The sequence below is a fragment of the Xiphophorus hellerii genome, chromosome 1, assembly GCF_003331165.1.
Source record: "Xiphophorus hellerii strain 12219 chromosome 1, Xiphophorus_hellerii-4.1, whole genome shotgun sequence".
NCBI classification, from domain to species: domain Eukaryota; kingdom Metazoa; phylum Chordata; class Actinopteri; order Cyprinodontiformes; family Poeciliidae; genus Xiphophorus; species Xiphophorus hellerii.
The window spans coordinates 12,630,680-12,652,832 of record NC_045672.1 but is presented as its reverse complement, the minus strand read 5'-3'; the positions used below and the strand labels follow the sequence as shown (position 1 = coordinate 12,652,832).

The 22,153-nt window shown below is 36.2% G+C and overlaps 1 protein-coding gene across 1 annotated transcript in view; it reads left to right on the top strand.

Moving 5' to 3' along the window:
- Nucleotides 1-22,153, top strand: part of chl1a (cell adhesion molecule L1-like a) — a 40,576-nt gene that overhangs the window by 7,003 nt on the left and 11,420 nt on the right. Inside the window, 21 exon segments of the mRNA XM_032572212.1 lie at nt 817-987; nt 1,201-1,239; nt 1,412-1,491; nt 1,493-1,518; nt 2,046-2,227; nt 2,302-2,436; nt 3,623-3,763; nt 4,778-4,889; nt 5,763-5,832; nt 5,834-5,927; nt 6,510-6,675; nt 8,603-8,727; nt 8,815-8,916; nt 12,389-12,586; nt 12,924-12,994; nt 13,587-13,809; nt 13,963-13,998; nt 14,762-14,877; nt 15,494-15,698; nt 17,342-17,464; nt 19,745-19,921. Of these exon segments, the coding sequence (XP_032428103.1) occupies nt 817-987; nt 1,201-1,239; nt 1,412-1,491; nt 1,493-1,518; nt 2,046-2,227; nt 2,302-2,436; nt 3,623-3,763; nt 4,778-4,889; nt 5,763-5,832; nt 5,834-5,927; nt 6,510-6,675; nt 8,603-8,727; nt 8,815-8,916; nt 12,389-12,586; nt 12,924-12,994; nt 13,587-13,809; nt 13,963-13,998; nt 14,762-14,877; nt 15,494-15,698; nt 17,342-17,464; nt 19,745-19,921 (2,592 nt within the window).

Genomic DNA, 22,153 nt, shown 5'->3' with positions numbered 1-22,153 from the left:
TGTGAAGTAGTGAATGTATTTAAGTTAAATGGCATGAGAGCTTCCCACTTGAGACACAGATGTTCATCTCCAATCAGGAGTCTTTTCCCATCGCCTTCAAGAACAAAGTGATTTAGTGTGTAAAACGTAACATCAGGCTTTGTCTGAAGTGCTCCTGCAATGGGAGGAGGATCCTGCTTCTGCTGAACCTCTTACAAGTTCTCATCTGTCTCCAACATACCAGACGAATGTCTAAAAAAACTACTAGAGTTCTTCAAGTGCTCAGGAGGAGTACGCTTACTGATGCACTGAATGAAAACACTTGGGGACAAATTCAGCTTCAGTATTGCTTTGACTTAGTACATGTACTATATGTCCAGAGACAACAATGACTGTATGCCCTGAACATAGTAAAACAGTCGTGTGTTGAAGAACTTTCTTTTTTCTTAGATAATCTCAAAACATTGCCATGCTGATGTGCATCTGAGTGAAGTTGTGTTTGTTTATTTATAGATAATTTGTAAATTTAAATAAGGTTTCTTTATTCACACTAATAAAATCCACAAGTGGCTGATGGCTATATCTGTTAAACTCAGCTCATGAGTTGATAATTCACTGAACTGTAAATCTATATGAAACAAATTTGCTTTCACTGAGCATGATTAGATGAGGAATTGCTTACGGGTGTTTCCAGTTTACTTATCACATATTATACTCCTGTGTATTCTACTTTGTTATTAAACCTCATAAGTGATTTTCAAATGTAGAAAAGAAATGTCAGGAAACAGACATTTTTGATATTGACGTCTTTATTGATTCAGATATGCTGTTTTCTAGGTCTGCAGCACATAAAGCAGGATGAGAGGGTCTCCATGGGAACCGATGGCAACCTGTACTTTGCTTATGCCTTACCACAAGACAGTCGCAAGGATTACGGCTGTGTCGCTGCCTTCCAAAGGATACGTACTATTGTCCAGAAAACCCCCTTGTCCGTCAAGGTGGAGAGATGTAGGTTTAACCAGCAAGCAAAAACCCTGACGTTCTTTTTAAATTCACTATTACAAAAGTGTTTCGACTCATTTTCAATGTTTTTAATTCTAAACAGGAGGGATTTGTTATGTCATGTTTATGCCCAAGGGAAATCATAGTCCGGCAAATGCAAATTAGGAAACCAACGCACATCTGTCCCACCACTATTAATGTCATGATTTTTCGTTTCAGTGGAACCGCAGAACAACTCTTCTGAGAGTGTCAGTGCCAGTAAGTGAAAGACTTGGTGTGTGACTATCTAATCAGGAAGTTGATTTTTGTTTTGCTAAGATGTACTGATAGCCAATTTGATTCTAAGCATGTTTGTGTGGTTTTAGCGGTACTTGGTTTAATTTTGCCCACAAATGAGGAAGATTGTTGTTTTTGTCAAATGCATCCATAGCGCTACCAGTTCGAGCACCCAGCCTACTGCTGCCCTCTGGTGTCCAAACAGAGAAGCTGTTGCTGAAAGGACAGGATCTGCAATCTTGAGTGTATACCAGCCGGATAGTATGTTCATCTTACTGTATCACTATCATTTGTAAGCATGGGCTGGTATGAGATTGTCTGATTTTGATAACTTTATTAGGATGGTATCTCATATAGTGTTTTTTTTTTTTCAACAAAAAAAGTAAAATTGTCTAATTACGTTACTGCAGAGAACAGCTCTAAGAGGAAGTGCACTGCAAACAACTTTCTTCACCAAGGTTTCTAATATTTTTACAGAGACTTTGTGATAATAAGATGGAGCAAGGATGGCTTTATTATGGATGAAATTTGTTTGTGTTGACAGGCATGCAGTCAGCTGTTGAACTGGCATGCTGCTTAGCTTGACGACAGTAGTTTAAAAAGAAAAACATGAACAAGATGAATTAAACTTTTAGAGATGGTATGGAATAATATTTTAGCAGTTTTAAACTAGTAACCACATTTTAAACCTTGGTGTACATTGTTGTTGCTAGCAGGCTCATGCTTATTCACCAGTACTGTCTCGTTCAATTTTGTATTTTCTAACGTTTTGCTCTTTTATATTATAGTCCCACTCCTAAAATAACATGGATGAAAATGGGAGAAACTCTAACTGATCGGATAAAACTGGATAACTTTAAGAAGCTGTTGACCATCAGTGCTGTGGATGAGAAGGATCAGGGGAAATACATGTGTATGGCTGAAAATTCAGCCGGAAAGGCAGACCATTACTTTGATGTGATTGTAGAAGGTTAGTCTTTACTGACAGAACCAATGACACATTGTTTTTCACTGAGACAAACAGTTCTTCTTGGCATCTTCCAGAGCCACCATCATGGCGTACAAAGCCTCCCCAGAACCAGCTGTCTGTGATCGGGTCAGACGTTTTCATTAAGTGCTCAGTGGATGGAAAACCAACCCCAGTGATAACGTGGAGAAAAAATGGAAAAATACTCCAAGGTCAGAAACAATAATCGTGGCTGTGGTGTTTTAGTTCTGTTGCTAATTATATTAAGCAGAACACATAAAGCATGTCCAGCAACATTTAAACCACAGAACCTGGAGTTCATTGTGTCATTTCACTGCATTAAGTGTTGTACGGGGTTAATTAGAGAGACTTTGTTGCAAAAGCATACCGATTTTAGATGTAAAGTGAAACTATTGAATTTACTTGGAGAACTGTCATTCATTGCATCTCGCTCAGGGGTACTCAGTTTTAATTTCTCCACAGAGAGTATATGTATAATTAATGACTGGGGAAATACATGTGTATGCATTCCCTCCATTGGCTGCCTGTTCCTTTTAGAATTGATTTTAAGATCTTGCTTTTAGTTTTTGAGTGTCTAAATGGCTTGCCACCTCTTTCTCTTTCTGGGCTTTTACCTCCTCACATCCCCAGTAGAGCTCTAAGATCTCAACCTCTTGGCTGTTCCCAGAACGTGGCTTGTTGCCACGGGAGACAGAGTCTTTTCAGCCACAGCTCCCAGGCTGCTGTGAGGTCTACTGGAGCTATAAATGAATTAAAATCTTTTCAAATTGGCTTTTAATTCCAGAGAGCATCAGGTCACTCATTTATCTTTTATATATTTTACTGGTGATTTTTAATGTTTATTTGTCAACTTTGTATTTCATGATTCGCCTGTGCAGCACGCTGGTTACCTTTGGATTTTAAAGGGCTTCATGAAGTAACAAATAAGAGTTGATTTTATAAGCTTATTTTACTAAAGCTAACCATGAACTATGCCTGTTAAGCATCATTATTCAGTACATTTTGTAGAAAAGCAAATGGCTTAACAAATGGTTAAATCATATCAAAAATATTTTTAAGATTATTAGTTTGTCTGCAGACTGCATTCTTTATTTGATTACTTCATATTTTGCAACTCAAAATATATCATCAAATATTTCTTATTAAAAACTACAGTTGGAGCATCAATCTGAAAATCACTTCAAAACCCAGAATATAATCACTGAAAGTTGTTTTCTTGATAATTACAGAAAATGTTCTAATCAAGGACTTGTTCTTTTGTGATTAAAAAATGTTTTTGTACAAAGAATCCATTTGAAGGAAAAACACATTTAGATTTTCTACTGAAAAAACTAATTGTGTCTGGTCCTGATGGCTTTGACATTCTGTTGTTATCAGATGACAGAGAGAACAACAGACGAGTGCTTGATGAAACTGTGATGCTTCACAAGGCTGGGCCAGAGGACAGTGGCGTCTACCAGTGCGAGGCCTCCAATCCTCATGGCAGTGTTCTTGCCAACATTAATGTCTTAGTCATGAGTGAGTAAGATCGCAAGATTTCAACCATGAGCAGCCTGCCAGGTCTCTTACTGCAAACACAGAAACACAGAGGCCTATTCCTTTTACCATACTCTGTGGAAAGGAAATGTGGTTAGATAGCTCTAATTAATGTTGTATACCAGGACATGGCTGGTCAGAGTTATTCTGGTTTGATCAGGAGTTTCAGTCTGAACCTTTCACATTATAAAAGTCAACGGGCCCTAATAACAGAAATGTTAATGGATGCAACACACAATTAAATTAAACCATTTGGCTTTATATTTCATGAAAATATACTGAACAAATTTATATACCATAGGTATTGTACAAGGTTACAAAACACTTTGTACATTTCAAATGGACATACACACACTCACACACAGCACATGTGTGGTGCCATAAACTACTCAAGGCAGTTTTGAATGACTGGTTAGATGACCAGTGCACACATCAGTTCACAGAGCTTCAATTTGTTTTTGCGTATGTTTAAGCTGTTGTTAGCATTATTGCACGGCTAGCTGCTGGAGGAAGTCAGAAAAGCAGTTTTCCGAAACAGCACGGAACGATTACCTCAAAGGTAGAAGGATTGTTTATGACCTGCCTATTGTTTGTTGCTATGTGGCAACCATTTTTATTTTAGATATTCACTGTAGTGATTGCAGTACTTTTCAAAGTCTCTGTTATATTACTGGAATCAGTTTATTCCTTTGACAATGAGGGATTTACTGCTAGTGTGTGTGAGGCAGCAAATAAGGATCTTTGATAACAGTTTTCTTCTGTATAAATATGCATTGTGAAATTATTATATCCTAGGTTCTATTGCATAAAACTCTCGTTTTAACATTGCCTCCTTGGGAAAAATTGTCTCTCTGTGATTCTGGTTTCAAATTGTTCAGCTCCACAGAACAGAGTCAAGTATCAGGTTGGGTTTCTAAAGAGTGGGTCTATGTATTCTGCTATTTATAGCCTCATTTTTAAGCCATTATAATCTCTCTTCCCTCAACGTGCTCTTAGATATGGCACCTCTTATGCTGACAAAGGACTTCCAAGAGTATGCAGTGATAGAAGGAGGGGACATTGTCATAAACTGCAGTGTTTTCAGCTCTCCTCCATCCAGTATCTCTTGGTAAGTAGAGAACAATCTGCCATACTTCTCACAAGGCTCGTTTTCTATCTTTTTTGTGTTAAAATAATAAAAACCTCTATCATGTCCCTTTTATTTGCATCTAAAACAGACTATATTTAAGCTTATACAGCACACAGCAAAGAATTTATTCTGATTTGAGTATATTTACATGTCAGATGTAAAAACGTCTGGTATTAGAAAAAGCTTCTATTGAAATTGATTTAAGTAAATTCTGGTAACTGTATTTGGACCAAACAACTCAGGTTGATGTCGTCTTAGAAATACTTGCTGTTTCTGCAGAGGTCTAGCTTGCGAAAAGGCTTTTAATTTAATGCATCTTTAGAATGAACTTACCATCTCATTTTCCTTTATTTAATTATTCATCTGGAATAATATAGAGAAAAGATTTATCTCAAAGAGCAAATACACAAATCATCAGCTTGGGCTTTTTTCCCAGAAAATTTTCATCTGCAGACTCAGTGGCAGGTATAAGAAAACACAAGAAAGGACATTCCAATAACTAGAAAGGAATTAAAAGGGTTCAGGAGAATACAACATAACAGATTGAAAATTCTATTGCAGAAAATGTATAAAATTTACATAACAATTTTGTTTCAATATTAACCTGTTTGCAATTAAAACCATTTATTTTGCTTCTCTTGAAATTATTACACAATCTCAATATGTCTTCTGTTCTGATTTGATGCCTTTATGGCTTTATATGAGAAAGTTGACACTGTGCACAGGAAACAAACCTTATAGCCAACACAACATTTTTCAAGTTTGAAATCAGTTTGAAATAATAAAAAAGAAAGATTAAAACAAGCGTGTACAGGTCTCTTTGATAGATATTTTCAAAATCTTTCCATCTAGGACCAAGGAGGGGACAGTTGTTGAAGGAGAACGATTTCATGTTTTAGAAAATGGGCAATTCTTGAAAATCAGTCCGTTCAGAAAAAGGTGACACGGGGAAATATGCTTGCATGGCTAGTAACAGAGAAGGCATGTCAAATCTCACAGCTCTGCTGGATGTGAAAGGTATGTCAGCAAAATCTTTGCATTCATCTTTTGTCAATGAACCGAAAAAGGCAAACCAAGGCATGCCTTTCTCAAAAGGCATTTCTTATTTGATGCGCATATCTTAGACAGTTACAGTATGTGTGCAAAGCTATTTAGTAAAGTACTTAAAGATTACGTTAACTGAAAATGCAGTTAGGCAGATCATCTGTATATATTGGTCTTACTTGGAAAACTTGCATGTTTATTATTTAAAATTAAAAGTAGAATTTATTTGTTGCGATATAAATATTTGAACTGGGTAGCTTACTTCTACTGGCCTTAATAAAAATGCTTGTTCTGTAAAAAAGATTACCACAATCATCAGACAATCATAATCTCATAATTTTTGCAATGCCAGATGATTAACATTGACTGCTTAATCATCCAAATCACAGAAACAGTTACAGTGAGACCCATTTTTGCTCTGAAATAATTTGGGCCAAATTATTTACCCCAATTAATTTGAAGCTTATTGGCTGGAGTTAGAAACATTTATTTCATTGTCCTCAAGTCATCACATTTTTCTGTTTGTCTCTCCCTGAAATTATGCTTTTTCTTCAGACCCAACAAAAATTGTGGCTCCTCCTCAGGATGTGCAGATCAGCAGTGGGAAGTTGGCTCGATTGATGTGCCGGTCAGAATATGACAGAAGTCTGCAGGGCACCTTTGAGGTGATCTGGAGGAAGGATGGGGAGGAGATCTTTCGCTCTTCTGAGAATAGTTTCAGGTAACTGCCTTTGCTTTAGGCTGTGTTTGTGTTGGTCGTTTTTGCTGAGCTTCGGAGTACTTTTCTTCGACCTGTTCGGTATATGTTAGTGCAACAGTATAGAAAAACAGAAATCATCAAAGGCATCTCACGCACAAAACCTTTTACTCCTCTTTTGTTTTTTAGTGAAGGGATTGCTTTTCTCAGCCATGGGGACTGGACACAGAATCAGCAACATATTTACTTTTTTTTTTAGAAATGTGTACTAACCCTTAAAAGACATTGATCTTTTATTGCAATGGCATAAATGAATAGTAAACAAACATCTAATGTTAAGCAGTATTTATTTCTAGTAAAATCTTAAGTGCCATGATTATTGATTCACCAATATTTCAGTCATTATGTTGCCAGCCACACACTTATCCCAGGTGGCAGTTCAACAGGTTGGTCAATATAAAGAGAGGGAGAAAGAGCTGATATAGGCTACACAGATGGCTGCATAGGGCGGCAACTGCTCAAAGGGCCATTTGGGCATCAATGTCCAGCCCTGTCAGAAACCCTTTCCTGATGCAGAATAATAACAAATAAGATAATTAAATAACAAGCCCTGCACCTGGTTTTCCTAATTTTGCAGGACCTTCCACCATTGTCAGTCACAGGCAATGATTTATCACTTTTTGTTGCAAATGTCTGAAATGCACAGTTCTACTTTTTTTTTTACTTTACTTTGTCAGAGGATATCCTAATTTTAACATTGTAAATTTATGCTTTTAATCATGAAACATGGTAATTTTTCTCGCACATTTACAGCTTTTCGACATCAGAGAATATCCAAGTTGTCTTGTAAAATGTGTGGAATTAAGCTTAACATTTATTTTTTACACCTCCATGGCCATTTTTTTTACTTATCTGCAATAGTCCTAATAATACTCTGCTGCAGACTTGTGCTGTTCAGCAACAGAAAGATGAAATCTACATCTGTTCTGTCCAGATGCACTGAGAACATTTTCCCACATCTCTCCACACTTGATTGATCTAAATGTCAATTTTTACTGTGCTAATAAAATGGCCAAACCTTGGCCAAACAATGTGATAAGTACCTCTAGATGAATTCAAATTTCCATTTCAATGGTCCTTTGCCACATTTTTTTTTTAACCTTTTCTATAGGGGTCCACTTTAGAAAAACAAACATATACGTAATCTTAAATTATCCTAAAATTTTCTATCATTGTGCTAAAATTTGAGAAATAAAATATATTTGATTTTGATTGTAAACAGTGTTTACCACTGGCAAATCTTGTTTAGTCCACCAAAAATGTTTAGAGTCAGAGAAAGACCTTCGTTCTTTGCAACTGATGACTGATTTTAAGTTTACTGGAGACCAGATTTATTGAAATTGCCTGATATTTCAGGTAGTTCTGGATGCCAAACAAGGAAGAGAAAGAACCCCACTACAGATTGTCCACCATCCCTAAAGTTGTAGATTACTAATTAATGTTAGTAAATGTTCCAATCAACTTGAAAAAATTTAATTTGCATAATGTATAAAAATAAAGGTTTAAGTACATTTTAATTAGAATAGTTTTTAGCAGTACTACTTCAGTGACAACTATCATTTCTAAAGATGGTACATTTTTCATTGAAGAAATGTACAAGTAACTGTACTAAAATTAAAGGGTAGATGTGAGTTTATGTTACTGAAACAGAAATGTGTCAATCAAAAAAATTGACACATTTTTGTTTCCGTAACATAAACTCACATCTACCTCAAGTCTGATTTAAACATCTTAATCATGGATGATAAATAAATATGCCTAAACTACAACTCATTTACACTTTTCTTCCGTTTTGGTTATTACTGCAAAATAAGCTTTTTGGTAGCTGTAGTTCTTCTAATATCTTTTAAGCTATTTTTCTGTGCTGTAACAAATGTTCTTAATTTTGCAGGTACAATATGGAAGGTGACCACTTGCAGATTAGGGACTTGAATATGAGTGATCAGGGGAGGTATACATGCATTGCTCGAACAAGTCTTGATGAGGATACTGCAACTGCCTTTCTAACTGTACTGGGTATGATAGCATATTTAAAATTCCTTAAATTTCTAAAATTAAATTATAATTTGAGGTTTCTGTGCTGATTTTACTTCTTATTCCCAGATACTCCTGATGCTCCTATGAGTTTAAAGATATCAGATCAGGAATCAAGAAATGTAACTCTGTCCTGGATACCAGGGAGTGATCACAACAGCTCCGTGAGAGGTAAAAGTTTAAACAGAATGAAGCACAGCATCTGAATTCGGGTATAGGGGAAGGAGTGGGAGTTTTGCTGAATAATTTAATACTTAGCAACATTTTACCCAGAGATCATCAGCAGCTGCTCATGTAGCCTTACTTTTCCCAATTCTGTTTGATATTATATTTAGGTCACATAGTGATGTCATCAATTAATAATTATGAGACAATTAGGCTTTTATAAATATCCTGTCCTCTTAAAATGATTTTGAACAGATCCAAAATCAGCATTTTCCTTGCTACAAACATGTTCCTAAACACATATAATAAGCAAAACACATTTTAAATCTTTCAAAAGGAAGAACAGAAGATGGTCTATAGCAGGAGCACATGTGCATATTTCACTCTTGAGTACACCAACTGGGAACCCATCTGTTGCATAGAGTAAAATAATAAAAACCACACTTTGAATATATTATCAACATTGTCCTTTCTTGTATTCTTTTTGTAAAATATTGTACAAGTTCTTTGCACAATTTCTATTATATCAAAAATTCAAATTCAAAAAATACTCTATTAACTCCTAAGGGAAATTAAATGTTGTTGTAACTTATATTAATTCAAATCCTTCAGAGAGTTATTGCAGAGAGTGATGGCTGTTGGCAGGGAAGATCTCTTGTTGGGGTCTGTGTTGCAGTGAATTTGAAGAAACCTCTGACTGAAGACACTCTGGAGAGGATGGTCAGGCTGGTCCATAATTTTCTTGATTGTATAAAGAAGCCTTCTTTGCATCGTCATCTCCAGAGGTTCCACAGTCCGGCCCCAGAACAGAACCAGCCTTCTTTATCAGGCTGTTGAGCCTTTTAATGTCCCTGGCTCTGATGCTGCTGCCCCAACAGATGAGTTGAATCAGAAGAGTTGAAACTCTCTACAACAGATTTATGGAAGATCTGCAGCATCTTGCTGCAAACCTTGAAAGATCTTAACTTCCTCAAGAAGTACAGTACATCATGCTTTGTCCCTTCTTATAGACGGCTTCACTATTGCTTCTCCAGTTCAATCTGTTGTCCAGCACTGAGATATTTATATTCCTCAACCACCTCCACTTCTTCTCTCATGACAGAAATAGAAATAGGGTTTGATCTAATCCTGTTTCTTCAGAAATTGGCAATCATCTCCTTTGTTTTGTTTACATTAAAAAGGAGACAATTGTTCCCACAAAGCAGTCCGCCAGCTCTCTGTACTCAGATTCTTGTCCATCTGTTACACCTGACAACTGCAGAGTCATCTGAGTGTTCCTGTAGATGGCAGAAGTAATCTACAAAGTGTTTTCATGCTCCACACTTTATGGAAAGTTAATATGAAGATATTTTGTGCCAGCCGATTTCTTTCAAGCACACAACCAGTTCTTGCATGAATGTCTCATTAAGCAAACATGTCATTCTGCTGCTTGTCACACAATCAATTGCACATTTGGTCTCTGATCAAAGCGCATTGTGCAAAAAAAATACATTCTATCCAGCAAGTTATTAGAAACATAAACCCCTTGCAGACTGTTGACGCAAATTTGCCTCAGACTGCTTTTGATTTTAATAAAATACAGATGGTATTTACATAATAATGCCTGTAGTTGTTTTATAATTCAAAATTGTCTAGGGCAGTAAGGAACAAATACAAAAATTGAGAATTTACCCTTATTCTCTATTGACAATCACACAGCAACCTTTACCCTTTGAGCCATATGTACCACCATACTGTAGTTCTGCGCTCGACACAGGGTGATACCCACTCTATTGACTGAAAAAGCAAATAAATAAAGCAAGGAAAAAAGAATAAAACTTTCTCCCACACCGTTGTACTCTAAATAGAGTCTCCACTCACAACAACTTAGCTTAAGAGAACTCCGACAGATAACATGACTCAGAATATGAAATCATTATTTTTAGCTTTTCACAGATTTACTGATTTTTATTGGGAGCTTGTTACTGCAGTGGTATGTTTTGATTAAAAAAATAGTTTGACAGCAAGCTGACTTATTATGTAAAATGTGCCAACCACTGTTGGAGGTGTTTTTATACTTAGTGGGAATACAACGCATTTGTTAATGTCTCTAAATGTTTTCAGGTTTCTTCTTTTTTTTTTTTCTTTTCAAAAAACGGGAAAATTCAAGCACTTTGACTGTCAATGGAGTCTAAATGAAATTCTTTTAACAAGTGAAGATTGGAAACAGCTGTACAAATAAAACCCAGCAGGAAAGCTTGTTTCTCATTAATGCTTTCAGAAAGGGCTAATTTAGTTTTGAAAATTACAGGGATGATAAGAATTTAAATGGGCAAATCTTTCTTGCAGACTTTCAAAATTAGTAGGTACGTTATGTTTCCTAATGGATGATAAAAAGTATTCTCAACTGTCTTAAGAGAAATAAAATCTTATTGTTTGTTTGTTTTTTTCTTCTAATTCTCAACTTGCTCCTAAGGTTATTTTTTTTCTTATTCAACATTTTGTTTTCTTTAATAGCATAATATAAGCCCGTCTTTTTCCAGCTCTTTCAAGACAGGCCTCATGCGTTTCATATCATTTGACTGTTTTGTGTTAAATGTAAAGAGAGACCAAAGTGGTTCTGATTTATTTCATATCCAACAAGCCGCATAAGGTGTTCTGCTTGTCTGATTCATGTTTCCCATCCTTATTTTGATTTCTATTAGAAATTTCTGTCGGCATCCCGATTTGGGACTAAATCAAAGGGTTATTTCATAAATTTTAATGAGTCCTTGCTGCAAATGACCATCTCTAGTTCCAAATCTTACAATTTTAAGACCGCTCAAACCTCAAATTAATAATTTCATATTAAAGACAGTTAAATATATTTCAAGAAATGTAACTCTTTTGCAAAAACACAAAAATCTTTTAGCTCCTAAGGTTTTTGATTAGTGTCTTCTCAATACAAAATGTCAATGTTTTGGACTTTTTGAAGAAAGAGCTACACTGAAGGCGCGCGCGTGTGTGTGTGTGTGTGTTTTGAATGGGGCAGAAGTCTTGTTGGTTTGCTCAGGTTACCATTCATTCAAGAACCACCTCTGATGTCGACTTATTTCTTAACACATTGCTGCCACCTGTTTAGCAATGAAAATTAGACTTGCACATATGTGTGTGGTTTTGGATTAACTTAACCAAACCACATCATCTTCTTCTCATAAGAAGAAGATGATGCTATTTCTTTGGTTTGGAAAATTATATTAACACTGTGGAGTTCATAAAGAAATAGTTGCACAATAAATAGACCCAGACAGACTGTCTTTAATCATGCTATTCTTAATAAGCTGCACAGAAAGGGCACCCAGATCTAAGTGATTATTTTTGAGCTTCTGACTGGAACGAGCTGTCTCTGTTTCTCTGTTAATAACAATTATAGTTTTAACTGAGACCATCCATTATTTTTTTTGTTTCAGTAGTAAGGCACTGATTAAATATGTCTGATCCTCACTCATCTGTTGTACAGAATTCGTGGTGGAGTATGAGGAGAGCCACTGGGAGCCTGGAAGGTGGAAGGAGCTGCAGAAAGTCGCCGGTAACCAGGCAACGGCTGAGCTCTTTCTTCATGGAGACCTTAACTATCAGTTCAGAGTTTATGCTGTTAATGCCATTGGACCTGGACCACCTAGTGAGCCCACGGAGAGACTCAAAACACCCCCTGCTGGTATGATTCCTCTATTTTATTAGCATGTTTTGGTGAGGTTATCTGTGGGTTTGAGAAAGCGTCTGACTTTGAACCTTTCTTTCCTAAGGTATCAGTCTAAAAGTCAGCCTGCAGCTATATGACTTTGTACCAGTCAGGGGAGAGAATATCCGCATGTCACTGTAACTCTGAAAGCATTATTTACAACAAGATAAAATTTCCTCATCATTAAATATAAATTCGTGCCTTTCAGTTTAGTGTAATTCCAGTAAATTACAGCAGACAGAAATAAGGATGTCAACTACTGATCCTCTTCTTTGCAACAAAATGATTATTCACCTTATTTTTCTCCTTGAAGCACCAGACAGAAACCCGGAAAACATCAGAATTCATGGCCACTTTCCCCATGAAATGGACATCAGCTGGGACGTAAGAGGGTTTTTTTATGTTAATGTCTCATTTTAATAACAATAATAAACCTTTCTAAGATTCTAGAGTTGTTCTAATGCAAGTTCATCTTAATAAATTAGAATATTATTGAAACATTTAAATAATAAAAGTGAAACTCATTTATTTTGATTTGTTACATGCACAGTGATCTGTTAAAAGTGTTTATTTCTGTTACTTTTGATGGCTGCTGTTTGCAAATAATGAATAACCAAAATTCAGTTCCTTGGAAAGCTAGAATGTCATTTAGTCCATATCCAGGACAAAGTCTACAGCTGTCGCACCCCTTGTGTTAAGCCAGTCTTAAACAAGCGACTACATCAAAAGTCTTACCTTGGCAAAGGAGAGAAAGGACTGGACTGTTGTTCAGTGGTCTAAAGTCTTCTTTTCAGGTGGAAGTAAATGTAGTTTTTTATTAAATTAGGGCTTGATTTCATTAATAAGCATTAATCAGCCAGGATATAACAATACCTGCTTGGTACATTGTGTTAGTATTCCTGATTGGCCTGAAAATTGGCTTGACCACAGAGTATGGTAACTATCTTTATTTCATTTTTCTCCTTTTATTTTGTAGCCACTGTTACCTATTGAATTCAATGGTCCAGGACTTGAGTATAAGATCTCCTACAGAAAACTGGAGGTGGAAGATAAATGGCAGGAGCACCTGGTCACAAGATCCTCCTTTATCGTCAGGAACACATCCACCTTTGCACCGTACGAGATCAAAATCCAGAGCAGGAACAGCCTCGGCTGGGGTCCAGAACCAAGACCCATAACCGGTTACTCTGGAGAAGATAGTGAGTCCTGTAATCTTGTCAGCTCAGTTTATGTGTTTTCTAATGTTTGACAACTTAATAAACCCTGAAGCCTTAAGTTTTCACACCAGGCTATTGTTGTTCTCATTCTTTATTTTGAACTTCCTGTGCTATCTTTTCCATCTGCTTCCTCAGTTGTCTTTTGGCACTGTCTCCAGGAAAATGTGTCAGGTTAAGTTCTTTTCTTATTTTACCTTTACTCAAAGGTTTTTACCATGTGCAGGTGTGCAGTTGTGACTCTCCCCCTACCTACCTCCTCTGACCTTTCTGACAAATACAAGAGAAACACTATTATTATTATTTCTAGCAGGTGGCAGATAACCTTTGTATAAGAGAAGAAAGTCTGAAAGTCAGAAACTGGGAGAATTGACAGATCAAAAAACACGATGGCCTGTTGAGGGCTTTCCACCATTCCCTAACATCTGCACGGCTTTTATTTAACTTTTTAACTTTTTAGTAATAGGATTTAGAATTATTTAGCTTTGAATGCAGCTTTAGTTGCTATCAAGTTAAATAGTTTTTTTGTTTGTTGTTTTATGAAATGCCACCTTTTTATTTGCGACTCTAACCAGAATATCTATACTACACACTCCAAACAAAGACCTTTTGAAATGTTTTTCCACTGTACTAATTTTATTATCATTTAGTTTACCAACAGCATGATTATTTACCCTAATTAATTGGGTTTTATGTTAACCCACTAAAAAAAATCCTTATTTCTAACATCTCTGTGAGAACAAAAGTCTTTTAACATTTTCTTAGATGACATCTATGCACATTTTATGTTATTTTAAATTTGATGTTGAAATCATTTACTTAATCTTAATTCATTTTGTTTTATGTTGAATTTGTTAGATTCAATTTTTAGATATCTTGTAGTGTCAGAATCACTATATATTGGGATTTGTAACTTTTTTTTTAACTTCCTTTTAAGTTCCGACTGCAGCACCACACAATGTAGCAGTGGAGGTGATCAACACCACCGTTCTCAGAGTCAGCTGGAGCCCAGTTCTCCCAGCCACAGTGCGAGGTCATTTAGGAGGCTACAATGTAAGTTTATCGGTTTAGATTTATTTATCTTCTGCCTATTTTTAGTTTGCAACTGAAATTAAGTTTCAGTCATTATTACTGTTGAGAGAAGGCTGTTGTGGCAAAAGTTATTTTTTGTACCTTTTCAAAAAAAACTTTAAATGTAGATTATAATACAATAATAATCTACTAATACAATAAGTGAGCAAGAGTAAATAACTGCTTGGTATATGAATTACAGCAGTGGATTTACATGGATGTTTGTGTCTTTTTCAAATGAGGAAGAGACATTATTACACCTTCCTTTAAAGATAAATAAAGATTTGAATTTGCCTTTTCTTGTGTTATCAACTTTTTTTTTCAGTTTGTGTTATTATTACACTTTCTTTCTTGCTCAGATTTTGAGGTTCTTGCACCTGACATCTTTACAATGTTTCAAATATACAGCATATAATAAACAGTTGATGTACATTTTATTTAGTGAAGGAATTTGTTTTAAAGTTGTATTAAGAAACATGCTCTTGGTAGTGTAAGACTAGAGATTGGTGGGTTACAAAAGATTGTTTTCAAAGACTTTGTTTCATTATCCAAACTATTTCTCTGCACTTCTTATTCTTTACGTCTTTCATCTCAGCAGGTTAACTGGGAGAGAATGAAAAGCTTCCTGAGTCCTGACAAGATTTTAGAGGAGCATAACTCCAAGTCTTTCCCTGGAAACAGGACTCATGTCATTGTGCCAGGATTTGAACCTTTCTCTGAGTACAGACTCACAGTGAACGTTTTTAACAAGAAGGGAAAAGGACCAAAGAGTGATCCAGTCAACTTTTATACTCCAGAGGGCGGTAAGTTGACATAGCCATGCAACAAGTCATCCATGCTCCTTTTGCATTCACATAGATAATATTTGACTGATATTTTCCTGAGATTTTTTTTATTACCTTGCTCAAACCAAAAAGTTTGAGCAAGGTAATATACACTACGATTTCCATTCATTTAAAATATTTGGGGAATTTTATTTGCCGTGGATGCATTTTGAGACAGAGGTGCATTCTTGAGTGGCATGATGAAACAATTAAGCAAAATCAAGGGGAGAAAATTTAACAAGTCTGGTTCATTCTTAGACACGTTTTCCAGCGTCTTGGAGGTACTGTGTTTATTTGTTCAAACAATTCAAGTATTAACACCTTGGAAATGTTTAGCCATAATGCTGTGGAGGAAGAAGTCGGTTTATGTGTTTCAGAAGATGAACATGTTTTGGCCTAAAATCAATCCCAAAATTAAAGTCAAAGCTGAATTACCCAAAGATGAAACGGTCAACAAACAAAAGGCCACTCAGTAAAGAAGAAGCCACTACTCCAAAAGCAATATTACAGGCTACATCACACTTAGCACATTTGGTCAGAGATAAAGACCTTAATTTCTGGAGAGATCTGCTATGCTAAAACTAACAGTGACATGTTTGGCCATAAAGACCATTGTTAGATTTAGAAGAATAAAGAATAAAGCCTGCAAACACCATCCGAACAGCGACTTACGGTGATGGCAGCATCATGTTGTGCTTGTGTCTTGTGCAGGGAAAAGTTCTTATTGAACCTAAGCAGGTTTTGATGTCAGACAGTATGAAAGAAATTCCCTTTTCATACAGTGTATGTACATATCAGATGCTAAATGTATATTCATTTTTAATGCTACATCTTAAAGTTTGAATGTCATTAAACTGTGATCTGCTGTTTGTTTTGCAGTTCACTTAACTTCTAAGTTAGAGAGCCCCAATATCTCCGGTCACAGTTTGTAGGTGAGGGATTAAGGATTTAGCTGTTTGACCAGCCCTCTTTTGTCAGCATCTGTGTGGTTATTAGTGATACAACAGGTCTGAACTAAAGTAGAAGAGAAACAAACCAAAAAAAAAAGTTTTTGGTTCGTTGTACAAAACTCTTCCCATTTGCTATCTTTTCACAATTTAAATATCTGCCACAAGAAAAATAAATAATGCTTGAAATAACATCTTACAAGAAAAAAAACTTTCACAGAAGTCTCATAAGAGAATAAATCAGCACTTTTATAAATAATGTATCATGAATATGAATGTGTGCAAACAATGTGAGACAACACAAGTGAAGTAGTTCAAACACAGAACACCAGACATAAACAAGTTTCCCGTCAGTGCTATTGACTGCCCGGACCAAGGCAAGGCAAGTATGTCCATGAATTCACTATTGTTGACAGTAAGATCCATATGGTTGCAGTTTTAAAATTTCACACGTTCTTCTGCTCTGGCTCATGCTTATGGATAAACTAAAAATGAACAGGAATTGAGGGATTTATCAGAGAAATCCAGAAAAATTTGGTGTTAGTTTTTATTTATTTTTAATCCCCTCATTTTTTTTTTTGACATCATTCTGAATTGTCATTTGGCTAAATTGCCTGAATGGTAACTTCAGTTTATGTATTTTATTTACACATTTAAATGTTTTCTGTATAACAGTTCCAGAGAAAGTGCCCGTGCTGATTCCCAGGATTCAGGATGATGACACTGTGCTGCTGGAATGGGGACCACCGTCAGTGACGAATGGCATCCTCACTGGTTATCTTCTAAAGTATCACCTCTGTATGTAAACACATAAAACACACTTCCTGATAATTGATGTCCAAGCTTTTCAACTTTTTGACTTATGTTTAATTTAAATATTAACAATGATGTGAAGAAATGTTTATCTCTGCATACAAAAAAAGTTTATTTTAAAGTTTAACTCCAAAATGTGGCAACAGGTTACCTGTGTTTAAGTTTCTAGAGATCACCTTTTATTTGATTAACTAAGTTTAAAAATCTACAATATAAAGACCTTTATTCATTAATTTTTATTTAGATGATGCCCCTTTGTCTTTCATCTGCCATTTTAATACATGTTAGTCCAACTAGTTGATTGTTTTGTTTAACGGATCCTTGACAGAATCAACCAAATCTATACACACTCTCTTAAATCAGTTATAATAAAAACATTTGCCTTTATGGATCAGAATTTTAAACTAGACCTGTGGAGTTCTGTTTAGATGTCAAACAAGTTAAGCACCGAAAATTATTTGTTGAATATTGGCAGAGAAAATAAACTCATGTATAGTGGATATAAGAATTTGAATTCAAAGGAGAAAAATCCAGTTCTGATTTTAAAAAAAGCAGTCAAATAGTTCTTGGAAGCAAAAAAAAAAACCAGCAAAATAAACCTGATCCAAATTTCAGAATTACATTTTTATGGTTTAGGTTTTTAGGGAACAGAGATGATAAATTCCAACTGTGTAAAAGATTGTGTGATAACATTTCTAGCATATATCAGTGCTATTTTGAAATGTAAGTCTATAAAAGTTTGAAATTTAAAATGACAGATGTGTGGGCTTTTGGTTTTTAACCCTACAGGTTTCCCATACACTGAAAACATTTTCCACAATTTCCGTCTGAGAACCTGATTTCCCACCAGGTTCCCAGCCTTCCTCTTCTCATGTGTATTATTTTGTCAGACAGTTGGGGGCGCTGTTTAACTCTATACCCTCCACCACATTCTCCCTAAGACTCGGTTCTAACAGCTCCCTCGTTGTTCCTGATCACATTTCTGCTTGGATGCCAGCTTTTTTTAATTATTTTTTTTTATTTAATTTTTTTTTTTTTTTCCTGGTAGAAATGTTTAAGCCAGTGCTAGTGGTGCCTCTTGTGTAAATTCCACTGACATTTATCACTCCTCTTCTTCATGTGAGAAAGTGCCTTTCTGCTGTAGTACAGCTAGGGCGAATGAGAGAGTCAGGAGCTTTTATTATGATCTCTATTTTCAAAGCCTACACCCTCGTTTGCTGACATTTCTGAAGTCTTTTGTGTAAAATGTGAATGCAGAGACAGCCCTCCGCCGCCTCCATCTGCACCCACGGAGTCTGGCCAGCTCTTCAATACACTCTGCCCCCCAATTCCCCTCCTCTTTGCTTATTTTTCCAGGTATCAGATGTCCGACTTTACACAGATATACCCACACTGTGCAATCTGTGGGCGTCTGAATGTTTCTTTTCAGCTGAATTGATTCAACATGTAACTGAAGAACGCTTAAAATCCAGTTTGCTGCTAATGAGCTAAATAAAATAGGATTTGTGGCGCAACAGTATATGCGCTGTCTGCATGTCCAGCTGGTTCACTAAAGCAGTTGTTTGATTAATAAATGAGTAATCTGTTGTCACCAGAAACGAACAAAAAAAAGCAGCGTTGTGCACCGCTGAAGAGTCACAAAAAGATCTGGCATGCCGAGCTCTCACCTGCCGTTCCAACATTTGCACAGTGGTGACATCACTGGGGGGGCTTTCAGGAGGATATTAGAGTGCTGCTTTCACCAGTCTGCACACACGCTTTACTTTGATGTATAATGCATGTTTAGTAATAAGCTGCACTACTGTACTTGTAATTGCCAGGCCTTCTAATTTCTTTTTCGCACTTTCCCTTGTCTCTTTGTTTTGTTGCCTTTTATCTGTTCTCGTTTTTCCATGTTTAAACAGTTTTCAAATATTTTACCTTACCTTTAAATGTTTTAAAAAATATATTTTTTTGCATTTCTTTCATTCCATCCGTTTCATTGCATCTTCCTCTTGAGCTCTCCAGTTCCACCTTTCATCTCCTTGCCTTTCGTCTTAATGTATTCCTCCTCGGCTTACCTGTCACCACTTGTATCTCCCATATTCGCTTTATGTATGATCCAGTATGACATCTCTTCATCTTCCTTCTCCCTCAAACATTGACCCCCATTATAGCTATGTTCCATTACAACATGACTCACCAATGATAGTTTTTTTGGCAGTGGTCCATCTCGGGTACCGTGTGATCTAAACTGACCTGACATCTTTCTTGCCTCCTCTTCAGTAAATAAGACTTCGCTGGAGGTGATTGATTCCTTCGAGCTGAACCTCACTTTGCCTGACGTCACTCAACACCACATTGTGAGATCGGACAGGGGCAACCTCTTCCGCTTCTACCTCAGTGCGTGCACTCGAGCAGGTTGTGGGCCTGCAGAACTGGCTGAAAATCACAGTCCTCCAGGTGAGTAGATAAAATCCCTGCATGTACTGGAGTTAATGTTTGCATTTGTTTGGGTGGAAGGAAACTCAGCCTTTGGGGTTTGGAGTAGAGGTGCACAAACATATCCATACTCCTTGAGCGAAGTAGGAGGAGAAAGATAAATTTTTAAAATCAAAATCTTGTCAGAATCTTTAAGAAATAAAAAATTGAAAGGTATGGCATGCTTATGGATTTCTAAACACTATTCATCTTGTAGTAATTATATATATTTTCCTAAGACTGAATAGTCTGATCAACATGCAAAACAATATGTGTGGCAGAGAAGGAACACTAAACAACACTGAACACACTCTTCCCAATGTTAAACATGGTGATGGCACATTTTGCTACTTTTCTTCGACTGAGACAAATTCAAGCTCAGACCAGTTGGAAATTTGTGGCAAGACGTGAAAATATTGTCTACAATGACTCAACTTTAGATATTTTGCAAAAGAGAATAACTGTTAGTCTGACTCTCTCTAGACCTGGCTCTAACACACATTTGAAAGGAAAACATATCATTTGCAGTGTGTCCCACTGCAAATCATTTAAGAGATAAAACACCCATGTTGAAGAAGGTGCTTTACTCAGATAAGACAAAAGTCTGACTTTTTTTGTTCTACATGCAAAAATGTGGTGGAAAACTAACATTGGTATCACCATCTTTGTGATGTAGTGATGCTTTTCTCCAATAGTGACTAGTGAAACTGGTCAGTGTTTATGGGGATTGAGATGAGGCTAGCCAAAGGCAATAGCGGAAGAAAACATGTTAAATGCTGCGTGAAGTGATGTGGTGATTAGTATTACTGACCCCCAGTAAAAAGGTCTGCAGTTTATCAGTTTTCCTCTCCATATGCACGGTTGGGTTTTCTACAGGTATTGTTTCTTCCCTTTCCACCCACAGTATCAAAACAGTTCAGTCCTTAGAACTAGAAATTGAGATTTGGCCTTGAGGTCAAGGAAAGTTTCAGGAAATTTAGCAATCGTTGTCTAAAATGATTGCACCATTCTCTTTCTCCCAGCCTACACACTCTACTACCAGCCATTGAGTAAACAAGAAAATAAGAGTAAAAGCATTTGCTTGTTTTTTTTTACCCACATCAAATAACTAAGGCTTTAATTTCCCCTTGATAAGACTTTCAGGAAAATGTGAGAGAAAAAGAAATTGTGTTTTATCTGCAGCTTTATCTGTAGCTACACATTAGCATTTTTTTCCCTGTTGAATCCACAGACCTGACACAAATCTTTATTTTTTTAATGTGGCAAACACAAATCTTTGGTTTATTTAATATACCATAACCTCCATGCAGTGATGAAAGTGGTGCTTTGCCCTGCAGCAGCTAAAAGCAAGGTTTCACTGTTGCATCGGTTTTTTGCTGACTGGAGGCGAGTGCTTTGGTGGTCAAAACAGAAAGAGAAGCTTCTGACTTTGAAAATAGCTGCAATCAACAGGCTAGTTGAATTTGGAGCTTTACAGCTATATGCAAACATAATCTGCACACAAAGTGAAAGGAACTTCATTTATGTATGTGAGGAGAAAAGAATTGTCCACGTAGATGGACTGAAACAATTTTACTGATAAGTACTACTTACAATTGTCATCAACAAGGCAATTTGTTTCACTCAGTGCCTCTTTCTGCACTGAGTTCATGTCTTGTGAATCTCTTTCAAACTTCTGAATAGACTCTGTTTCACAATCCTCTAGAGGTTGCAGTTAGCTATCTTGGTTTGGGCAAAATTTTCCATCTATATTTTTCCTTCAACTCAATTTTCCAATAATATTTGTGTCATTACAGCATAGAACCTAACATTTCTATACAGTAACATTCCCATAACTAAACCCTTATTTTATTGAATTTGTGTTTTTTGTATTAGCTGACACTAATGATCAAAATTAAAAGAAGCACATATGTCTGTTTACATGTAAAATTGTAAAATGTAATTATTGAAATAAATTAACTTTTTGAGGACAGTGTAGTTTATTCAAATGTATGAAGGTAGGTTAAATGAATGCCTCTATGACACGCTTCTATGTTATTGGTAATCATGAAATGTTGCTTCACTGTGCACAGATAAATCCACAGGAAGCTATCTTGAATATTGTGAGTCACATGACCTGCAGGTGAACGGATTCTCTCAAGCCAATGACTGTGGTGGGCGAGAGGAGGTGTAATTTGTATAGATTTTCTCTGAATTGTGAAATGAGTAATGGTC